The sequence below is a fragment of the Choloepus didactylus genome, chromosome 3 (assembly GCF_015220235.1).
Source record: "Choloepus didactylus isolate mChoDid1 chromosome 3, mChoDid1.pri, whole genome shotgun sequence".
NCBI classification, from domain to species: domain Eukaryota; kingdom Metazoa; phylum Chordata; class Mammalia; order Pilosa; family Megalonychidae; genus Choloepus; species Choloepus didactylus.
This window is the reverse complement of record NC_051309.1, coordinates 94,284,323-94,296,340: the sequence shown is the minus strand read 5'-3', so window position 1 is coordinate 94,296,340 and position 12,018 is coordinate 94,284,323. Positions and strand designations below refer to the sequence as shown.

The following is a 12,018-nucleotide window of genomic DNA, read 5'->3' as shown; positions in this document are numbered from 1 at the left end:
AAACAGAAATGAGAAGACAGACAATATGTACAATATAAAAATAAATAAATAAATACAAAAGTAGACATTAACAGAAAAATTGAGGAACAAAAAAGGTATAAGATTTACAAAGACTAAATGGCAAAATGGCAGAAGAAAGTCCTGCATTATCACAATAACTTTAAATATAAATGGATTAACCGACCCCCATCAAAACTTAGATATTGGCAGAATGGATAAAAAGCTTGATCCAACCATATGCTGTCTAAGAGATTCACCTTAAATTCAAAGACATAAGTAGGTTGGAAAAAAAAATAGCATGCAAGTACTAACTGGAGGGGTTTGGGTAGCTATATTAATATCAGATAAAATAGACTTTAGGTCAAAATATTACTAGGGACAAAGATGGTCACTATATATTAGTAAACGGGTCAATTCAACAAGAAGAAGAAATATATATGCACCTAACAGCAGAGTGCCAAAATAAATGAAGCAAATACTGACAGATATGAAGGGAGAAATAGACAGTTCTACTTTATTAGTAGGAGACTTTAAAACACCACTTTCAATAATGGATAGAACATGAAGACAGAATATCAACAAGGAAATAAAAGACCAGACCAATAGTCTAAACCTCCTAGACCTAACAGACATATACAGGACACTTCGCCTAACAACAGAATACAAATGTTTCTGGCATTCACATGGATCATTCTCCAGGACAGAGAATTCTGCATATCTTAGGTCACAAAACAAGTCTCAATAAATTCAAAAATATTGAAATTATATAATGCATCTTTTCCAACCACAATGGAATGAAACTAGAAATCAAAAACACAAGGACGGCTGGAAAATTCACAAATATGGGGAATTAACAACGCACTCTTAAACAACCAATGAGTTAAAGCAAAAATCATAAGGGAAATTATAAAATATCTCGAGGCAAATGAAAATAAAAACACAGCATACCAAAATGTATGGGGTGCAGCAAAGACTGTGCTGAGAAGGAAATTTATAATTCAAAATGCTTACATTAAAAGGAGGAAGATTTCAAATTAGAGACCTAATCTCAAAATAGGAAAAACAGGAAAAAGAAGAGCAAACTAAATCCAAAGTGAGCAGAAGGTAGGAAATAACAAAGATTAGGGTGGAGGTAAATGAAACAGAGAATTAAAAAATAATAGAATCAACAAAACCATATATTGGTTCTTTGAAAAGATCAATAAAATTGATAAAGCTTTACCTAGACTAATGAAGAAAAAAATAGAGCATAAGTCATTAAAATCAGAAATGAAAAGGGGGACATTGCCGACCCGACTGAAATTAAAAGGATATAAAAGGATACTATGAGAAACTGGACAACAAATGAGATAATTTAGATGAAATGAATAAATTCCTAGAAACACACAAACTACCTAAACTGACTCATAAAGAAAAAAAAGATTTCGATGAACCAAAAACTAGTAAAGAGATAGAATCAGTAATCAAAAATTTCCCAAAAAAAGAAAAGCGAAGGATCAAATTGGCTAACAGGAGAACTTTACCAAACATTGTAAGAGTTAACACCAATCCTGCTCAAACTCATCCAACAAAATGAAGAGGAGAGAACACTCCTTGTTCCATTCTATGAGGTCTCATACAAAAAGACAGATAAAGATACCACCAGAAAAGAAAATGAAAGAACAATTTCTTGAATGAATAAAATGCAAAACACCTCAATGAAATGACAACAAACAGAATCCAATAGCACTTTAAAAGAATTATAAATGGGCAGAACTCACTCCTCCACCAAACACACTTAGAGGACAGGCAGAAACTGTCTAAAGCAGCTGTTCTGGGGCTTGAAAAACCAGGGAAGAATCATTGCAACATACAAGGAAGAGCTGGACAAAGAAATGGAGAAATTGAGACAGAGAAACTGTGGTAAGTGACTCAACTCAGCTGCAGCTCCCAGTGCCCATCCTTGACCCTTGAGGCTGGCAGCTTCTGGTTGACCCAGTTTTTGCCCAGCTGGCCTCTGCAGAGTGGGAGAGTCAGGGAAACACTCCCCCCAGGAACAGAGGGGGTACACAGCACAGTTGATCCAACTGTCGGCTGGTGAAATTGATCCTCTGGGTCCTGCAGCTTGGGTCCTCTGAAAACAGGAAGGAGCCCAGGGTGCTTGCAGCACCACTGATTCTAAAAGCAGAGTAACTGCAATGGAGAAACTGCAGTGAGTGACTGGTTCGAGGCCAGCAGCATCTGGTCAGCCTGGCTTCTGTCCAGTGGGCTGCTGCAGACTGGGAGAGCCGGTGAAGCCCTGCCTCCCCCCACCCCCACCCTCAGCAGGAACAGAGAAGGACACAGCACAGTTCTGATCCAACTGTTGGTCAGCAAAATTGGACCCTGGGGTCCCACAGATTTGGCCTTTTACAGACAGGTGCCCACAGTGCCTGCAGTGCCATTATTGCCAGCCATGGTGCCATTATTTGCACTTGGTTCAGAAGTAGAAGAGACGTAAGGCTAAAAAATAATTTACTTTTGTAGGGTCATGGGAATGGGTTACAAAACAGCATCATGTGCTGCGTAGCCTGGGAAAGTGCACTCTTGAGAAGCTGCATTCCTGACCCTCTCCCCAGGCCCCTTTGGAACTGGTCTGCACACCCTGCATGGGATCCTGACTCTGTTTTGGTTGGGAAATACTGATGAACCAAATGCCAAAGAAGAGCTTTAACATGAACCCAATCAACAACAAAATCTTAGACAAGACACGGAAACTGACTTTCAGAGTAATCTTATCAAGATAATCACATGCCCAGGTAACAGCAGAAAATTACAAGACATACTAAGAAACAAGAAGACATGGCCAAGCAAAAGGATTGAATTTAAAAATTGGAGGAGATATACAATTTGGAACAACTAATTAAAAATGTTCAAACAAATCTCCTAAATCAATTCAAGGAGATGGCTAAAGAAATAAAGGATGTTAAGAAGACATTGGGTGAACATAAAGAAGAATGTGAAAACATACAAAGAAAAATAACAGATCTTATGGGAATGAAAGACACAAAGATGAAATTTAAAATATACTAGAGACACATAACAGCAGATTTAAGAGGCAGGAGAAAGGATCAGTGAGCCAGAACATACAGCATCCGAATTCAAAGAGACAAAAGAAGTGATGGAGAAAAGAAAGAAAAATCGCAGAGTCTCAGGGAAACAACTGAGGAACAGAAAGAAGAGAGAATGAAGAAAAGTGAACAGAGCCTGAGGAACTTGTGGGACACCATCACGCATAGCAATATATGCATTGTGGGAATCTCAGAAGGGGAAGAGAGAAGAGAGAAAGGAACAGACAGAAAATTCACAGAAATAATGGCTGCAAACTTCCCAAATTTAATAAAAGACATGACTGCACATTCAAGATGTTCAAAGAACTACAAATAAGATAAAACCAAATAGACCTATACCATGCCACGTTATAATCAAACTGTTGAATGCTTAAGAGAGAATTCCAAAAGCCACAAGTAAGAAGCAATGTATCACATAGCAGGGAACCTCAATAAGATAAAGTGCTGATAGCTCATCAGAAACCAAGGAGGTAAGAAGGCAGTGGGACGATATTTTAAGTGCTGAAAGCAAATAATTACCAACGAAGAATTTTATATCCAGCTTGGATGGTTAAGTTCACACGTCACCTTGACTAGATTATGGTGTCCAGTTGTTCGTCAAGCAAGCAGTGGCCTGACTATTGCTATGAGAATTTCATGGATTTAAATCATCAGTAACTTGATTGTATCTATGGCTGATTACAACTACAATCAACCAAGAAGACTGCCTTCAACACTGGGAGAAGTTTCATTCAAGTAGCTGAAAACCTTAAAATGAGAAGTGATGATTTCAGGAGACAGAAAGGAGAATTTCTGTCTTTACTTAAGCCAGCCAGCTTCTCCTGGGTAATTCATCGAAAACCATCACAGGAGTTCCCAGCTTGCAGCCTGCCCTATAGTATCTTGACTTGGCCATCCCCAAAGTTGCATTAGCCAGTTCCTATTAAAAAGGCTTATAAAATATATGGATATATGTTTTTATATGTGTAAAAAATATATAAATATAAATATTATAAATATAAATATAATATAAATATAAATATCTGTCCTGTTTTCCTAGAGAACCCTGATTAGATTTAGTACTGGGAACAGTCTTTGAAAAACAAAATCTTAAGGATGAGATATCTGAGTTGGTTCTGGGGATTTTGGAATTGGTTCTCTAATCTGATTAGATTCAAAGAAACTAATGATTCTATTTCCAGCAATACAGATGGCACTGATAGTCCATGGAGTGTCGGTAATTGAGATATGCAAAATATCACCACTGGATACAACTACTCAAATCCTTATAAAAGGCGAGGCTCTACAGGACAGTGTTTCTGATACCTTAAGGGAAATATGAGTTAAAAACTATAATGATGTTGGCTAGTTGTTCCTAAAAACACATGTTGAATTGTAAAAGAAAGGGATGAGCTCAATGCTTCAAATTCCCAATTTAAGTGCCGTATGAAGGACATGAAAGTTTCTATGTGTGCCCTGAAAGAAAATCCTATTTTGTGTAACTGCAGAGTTGAGATTTCTGAAAACCAGACCCAGAGTCTCATTGTAAAAGTGGATCAATTACAACACAAATTGAATTCCCAACCTTAAAGTGTGCCTGGTGCTAAAATGAAGGCATTGATTGGAAAGTAATGGTATCCTGAAAATTAGAATGGGGGACAATATGGGTTGATAATGGTGGAGGTGGGGATATTAAAACTGCTGAATCCTTGCCAGCTAAACCTATAATAGTCTGCCCTGAGGAATCAGCCACCCAATCTCTAATCTGTTTGAAAAATCAGCCATCTAACCTCCACCTGAAGAGATTAACCTATTGCATTATCAGGCATAGTTTATCAGACCTCCCCTTAGGAATCAAACCTCTATCTGAAGAGATTAATCTTGTTTCACCAGATGGAACTGCAATGGAAGGCCCTGAGGTATTTGGCTTGCAAGATACTTCTAATTCTTCTCTTACCTACCCCAACCACCCATCTTTTCTTCCAGACCTATAACTAGACTGAAGAATGAGCAGGCCTAAAAAGGAGAAGTACAAAGTATGACCCATGAAGATGTGTGTTACACTCCAAACAAACTACTGTTTTTTCCAATGTATATAGATAGAAATCAGGGGAATATGTGTGAGAATGGATATTAAGTGTGTGGGATGGGGTGGAAGGAAATAAAGTTGGATCAGGCTGAATTTATTGATATGGGCCCACTAGACAGAGATTCTCAATTTAACTTTGTAGCTCAAGGGGTTAAAAGGACTCTAACAGTTTGTTCAGGTGGTTGGCTAAAGCATGGACAAAAAGGTGGCCTACCCTGCCTGAAGTCAAAATACCAGAACTGCCATGGTATAATGTAGATGAGGGGATCCAAAGGCTTGAAGAGATCGGAATGTTCAGAGTGGATTTATCATGTAATTCCTGCTCACCCAGAGGACACATCTTTCACCAGGACTGTGAGGAATAAATTTGTGAGACTAACTTCATCATCTCTGAAAAGCTCTGTGGTTGCTCTTCTCTGTTGGTCAGATATTACTACGGAACTCTTGTTAATGAACTTGGATCTTTACACACAATGGAGATGACTGCCCTATGTCATAATCTAGTCAACATGGACCTTGATCATCTCTCCCTCCCACAAGAATCACACTGTTCCGTTATATTGATGATACCATCTTAAATGGACCTAGTAAGCAAGAACTAGCAACTACTCTAGACTTATTGGTAAAGCATTTGTATGTGGCAGGGTGGGAGATAAATCCAACAAAAATTCAGGGTTATTCCATCTCAGTAAAATGTCAAGGTGTCCAGTGGTGTGGGGTATGTCAAGCTATCCCTTCTAAGGTGAAGGACAAGCTGTTGCATCTAGCCCTTCCTACGACCAAAAAAGAGGCTCAACACTTAGTTGGCCTTTTTGGATTTTGGAGACAACAAATTCCTCATTTGGGCATGCTACTCCAGCCCATTTACCAAATGACCCAAAAAGCTAATAGTTTTGAGTGTCAATGGGAAGAAGAGAAGGCTCTGCAACAGGTCCAGCCTGCTATTAAGCTACTCTGCCACCTGAGCCATATGATCCAGCAGATCCCAATGGTGCTGGAAATATCAGTGGCAAAGGAGATGCTGTCTGGAGCCTCTGGCAGGCCCTTACAGAAGAGTCACAGCAGAGACCCTAGAATTTTGGAGTAAAGTGTTGCCATCCTCTGCAGATAACTACTCTCCTTTTGAGAAGCAGCTTTTGGACTGCTACTGGGCCTTAGTAGAGACTAAGCGCTTAACCATAGGCCACCAAGTTACCTTGAGACCTGAGTTACCCATCGTGAATTGGGTGTTGTCTGACCCACCAAGCCATAAATAGTTGGGTGTGCAAAGCAGTAATCCGTCATAAAATGGAAATGATATATATGAGACAAGGCTTGAGCGAATCCTGAAGACACAAGTTACATGAGGAAGTGACCCCAATGCCCATGGCCCCTACTCCTGCCACACTGCCTTCTCTTTCCCAGACCACAGCTATGGCTCTGGGGAGCTCCTTACCATTAGTTGACTGAGGAAAAGAAAACTCGGACCTGGTTTACAGACAGTTCTGCAGGATATATAGATATCACCCGAAAGTGGACAACTGCAACACTATAGCTCCTTTCTGGGACATTCCTGAAGGAGATTAAAGTAAATAAGGAATACTCCCACCAGGAGACACAACAATGATTTCACTGAAGTGGCAGTTAAGATTGTCATCTGGCCACTTCATGCTTCTCAATCAACAAGCAAAGAAGGAAATGACTGTACTGACTGTGGTCATTAATCTTGATTATCAAGGAGAAATAGGACTGCTACTGCACAATGGAAATAGAGTTTCTCAATGATCGATCCAGGCAAGACTACTATATGTACACACATACATGCACACACACACACGTCACTTCTATTTCCCAAGAGAACCCTGACTAATGCACCAGCAAAACTGTCTTTTAAAAATGAGAGCACGATTAAGACATGCCCAGATAAACAAAAGCAGAAGGTCTGCATCACCACTAGACCAGTCCTACAAGTGATGCTAAAATGAGTTCTGCATGTTGAAAGGAAAGGACAATAGGCAATTGACTGAAGCCACAAGAAGAAAAGATCTCTGGTAAAAATAATGACATGGGCAAATAAAAATACCAGTACTACTGATTAATTCCACTTTTTACTTCTTACAGGAACTAAAAGGCAAATACACAAAATGTAGCGATAAATCAATAGTTTTGGGCTAGTCTGTTTATACTATTGAAGTTAAGTTGTTATCAAAGCAAATGAGACCGTTGTATATTTAGGATGTTAAATTTAAGCCTCACAGAAACCTCAAAGAAAATGTCAGAGAATATGCAAACTCATAGACAGAAAACCTATAGCACAGGTTACCAGGGGTGGGGGACAGGGCAATGAGGAAGTAATGCAAAATGAGTGTAGGGTTTCTGTTTGGGGTGAAGGGAAAGTTATGGCAATGGATGGTGGTAAGGGTACTGCAACCTTGTGAATGTGAGTAATCCCACTGAATGGTACACTTGGGAGGGGTTGGGATGTGGAGATTTATGCTGCATTTACGTTTCCACTATTTCAAAAAAAATGAAGAGGAATTAAAGAGATAAAGACAATTAAATGCAGTACATAATACTGGCTGGGATCTAAGAATAGAGAAGAAAAGGCTCACAACTACATTATTGGGACATAGGAAAAAAATGGAATATACAATGTAAGATTTGTATCCATGTTAAATTTCTTGAACTTGATAACTGTACTTAATGTGATGGCATAAGTGAATACCTTGTTTGTAAGAAATGTATGTGAAATGTATGTGGAAGAAGTATGATGTATGCAACCTGCTCTCAAATGTTCAGAAGATGAAAGATAAAGGGGAGGGGAGGGGAGGGGAGGGGGGAGGGAGGGAAGGGGAAGGGAGAAGAAGGGAAGAAGGAAAAAAAAATAGCAACCATGGCAAAATGTTAAAATTGGTAGAGCTAGGTATGGGGGTGGGTGGGGTTGGAGTTCTCTGCATGGGGTTCATATTATTTTCACAACTGTCCTGTATGTTACTTCAAAATAAGAGTTTACAAAATGCCATCTCACCTTGGACTTGGAGTGGACGGTGAGTTGTGAGAAGGGACCCAACATTAATGAGTGCCACCATGTACCCACAGTTTTATTTGTTATCTCTAGTAATCCTATGGGGTAGACATGATTGTCTCTATTTTAAAGATGAGAGTCTAAAATCAGTATCACCCAGCCAAAAGTAGAAAAACCAGGGGCATAGGCTAGATCTAACTCCAAAGTCCATGTTCTCTCCTAAGACTCTTAGAATTAGATTCAGGTTCTAACAGCCTTGTATTATCCTAAACTTGCTATTAACAATGACACTTGATTGCAATGATGAACGGCAAAAGAATTACTAAACTGAAGTGGGAAGGAATGGAATATAAATGGAGTAGGGTACAGTAAACTTGCAGCAAATAAAGCAATTAAAAAGAGCTTAAAACATTGATTTGACTTAATTTGAATGCTTACCCCTGGGACTGCCCATTCTCCACAGTCTTTCCTTTTAATTGCAACAAACTGCAAGATGTTTTTCCCAGAAACAGCGTGGGCGATTTTATTTCCACTGCCATCCCTTTTCCACCTGTAAACAGAAATCTAAGATCATAACTGATTTAGAACAAGCAGTTCTAAAAAAAAGTTCTATTTCAAGCTTGAGACAAAGTTATAAAGATGTATTTTTCTTTGTAACAGAGTGCATATAAATTTATCTCAAATCAGCTAGTTTTATAAAAATATTGTTTTTGTTAGAAATATTTTATATTTAGAGCTGTGACAAAACAGGACAAATGTTTACTTTACATAAAGGATATTGTATTCTCCATAATGAAAATTCAAAATGCAAATAGTTTTCCTAATTACAATACTATCAAAAGAAGTTTGAAAGCATAATAGAATTTAAATGGAGAGTCATAAAAGTTAAAGAAAAAACAAACAAAGGATAGTTAAGAATTGCAGGTGGTAAAAAAAAGACCAGTAATATGTACTTTTAATAGTTCATTCATCCTGCTTAATAATCAGAAAAGCAGATTATGCAATACAGGTCTCAAAAGGTATAGTTCTCAACCTTTATGCCCTCTTTTGAAAAACAAACACACACAAAAAACTCACTCTACATTTTGAATTACATTGCATATGATTTAAAAATAATTATTACAGCAATATTAATTTTAAAATACACTTTACTAACTACAGCCTCTTTGCCAGAAATATTAATATATCTCCTTTCTCCTTCCCTATCTCATCACTCCTATTCCTTCCTCCAATTTTTAAGATTTATTCTAATGGTCTCTGTGCTGGTTTGAATCTATTATGTACCCCAGAAAAGCCTAGGTTCTTTTAATCTAATCTTGTGGGGGCAGACATATTGTGGGCAGAACCTTTTGATTAGGTTGTTTCCAAGGAGATGTAACCAAATCCATTCAAGGTGGCTCTTAATCTCCTTGCTGGGGCCCTCTATGAGAGGATAAAAGGCAGAGACATTTTGAAGAGTCCTCAGAGATGCTTAGAAAGAAAACACCCTGGGAGAAGCAAGAAATTTCCTCAAGAGAAGCTAAGAAAGAATATACCCCAGGAGAAAGCCATTTTGGAACCAGAACCCAGGAGAAGAAGGACCAGAAGCCATCACTATGTAACAGAGGAACCCCTTCCCATGCAACAGAGGAACCCCGGATGCCATCAGCCTTTCCTCAGAGAAGGTATTTACCTCTTGATGCTTTAATTTGGACATTTTCATGGCCTTAGAACTGTACATGTGCAACCTAATAAATCCCCATTGGAAAAGCCAACCAATTTCTGGTATACTGCATTCTGGCAGCTTTAGCAAACCAAAACAGTCTCTTAGACAAGGATAAAGATTTTGAACTTCAATATTAAATCAAAAAAGGAAAGCTATGATCTAATCACCACTCTACATGCGACTCCATGAAATACACTTATTTGGACATAAGAGTTTTCAAATTTCTTTATATAGTAGTTGACTACCATATCTAATCCATACCTCCTCCCCTGAAAGAGCTCATAGTCTAGCAGTGTAGCTACACACATAAGTGATGAAATTATAAGAATGTGTGACAGTGTGATAAGTATAGTAAATAGAAATAAAATAATCAGTGCAAGAACATAATATTTGTTTTTAAGGATACCAAACTGTGGAATAACATATGCAAAGTTATAAAATAAGATAGTTTATTCAACAAACTGAAAGTATATGTGGGGTCAAGCATCATGGGCATCAGTGTAAGAGACAGGCATGAGGCTGGAGAAGTAGACAGAGGGTTTATATGACAGATTTCATTAAACCATCTGTTTAAGAGCCAGAGAATATTTTTAAGCAGGTTAAAGCCATCAGACAATTTGTATTTTAGAATGCTCACTCACTTTGACAAAAATAGGGAGAGGCTGGTTTGGAGGAAAGCAAGATTAGAGGCAAGAAGATCAGCTAGAAGGATGCTGATATGATCCAGATAGAAAATGATGAGGACAAGACTGAAGGCAGAAACAGTGAGAATGGAAGGAAAGATTTTATTTTAATTTTTTAAAAGCCTTTAAACAGCACTCATTATTTATCTGACACTGTTCTAAGTATTTTAACATATTTATTCATTTAAAACTCAAAACAATAATATACTAAAACTTCTCATCTTATTTAGACATTAAAGGATCTAAAGGAACTTCATATAATTATACATGGAAAATCTCTAGGAGAGGTGCCTGGGAATCTAAGAAGTTAACACTTGCCCAAGAGATTCTATGAATTTCTTCCATGGAGGAAGAGATTCTATGAAATTCTGCAATATACAATGCTGCCTTGAATCAACAAGTACTTGAAAGACTCTTGGCTTTAAAAGTTCCTAGGTGTACCCCCAGAAAACCTCTTTTGTTGCACAAATGTGGCCTCTCTCTCTTAGCCAACTCTGCAAATAAACTTACTACCTTCCCCTCTATGTGGGACTTGACTCCCAGGGGTGTAAGTCTCCCTGGCAACATGGCACATGATTCCCAGGGATGAGCTTGGCCCTGGCATCGTGGGATTGAGAATGCCTTCTTGACAAAAAGGGGGAAAAGAAATGAAATAAAGTTTCAGTGGCTAAGAGATTTCAAATAGAGTAGAGAGGTCATTCTGGAGGTTACTCCTATACATTATACAGATACTCCTTTCTAGTTTCTAGTGTATTAGAATAGCTAGAAGAAGCTAAGCCAACTTGGCAGGTGAAATCACTGCCCTCCCCACTAGGTGGGATCTGACACCCAGGGGAGTACATCTCCCTGGCAACACAGAATATGACTCCCCGGGAGGAATCTAGACCCAGCATCGTGGGATGAAGAACATCTTCTTGACCAAAAGAGGGATGTGAAAGGAAATGAAATAAACTTCAGTGGCAGAGAGATTCCAAAAGGAGCTGAGAGGTCACTCTGGTGGGCACTCTTATGCATAATACAGACAACCCTTTTTAGGTTCTAATGAATTGGAACAGCTAGCAGTAAATACCTGAAACTATCAAACTACAACCCAGAACCCATGAATCTTGAAGATGATTGTATAAAAACGTAGCTTATGAGGGGTGACAATGTGATTGGGAACACCATACAGACCACACTCCCCTTTGTCCAATGTATGGATGGATGAGTAGAAAAATGGAGGCAAAAAAAAAAAGACACCCAATGTTCTTTTTTACTTTGATTGTTCTTTTTCACTTTAATTTTCATTCTTATTATTTTTGTGTGTGTGGTAATGGAAATCTTTAAAAACTAATTTTGGGGATGAATGCACAACTATATAATGGTACTGTGAACAACTGAATGTATGCTTTGTATGACTGCATGGTATGTAACTACATCCCAATAAAAATGAATTAAAAAAAAAAAAAAAAAGAGTAGCTAGAAGAAAA

General features: G+C 38.2%; 1 protein-coding gene across 1 annotated transcript in view; it reads right to left on the bottom strand.

Annotated features, from left to right (window-relative positions):
* NUDT9 (nudix hydrolase 9) overlaps positions 1-12,018 on the bottom strand; it is a 112,099-nt gene that overhangs the window by 28,910 nt on the left and 71,171 nt on the right. The window contains exon 5 of the mRNA XM_037830224.1: positions 8,600-8,711. Within this exon, the coding sequence (XP_037686152.1) occupies positions 8,600-8,711 (112 nt within the window). The remainder of the gene's footprint in view (positions 1-8,599; positions 8,712-12,018) is intronic.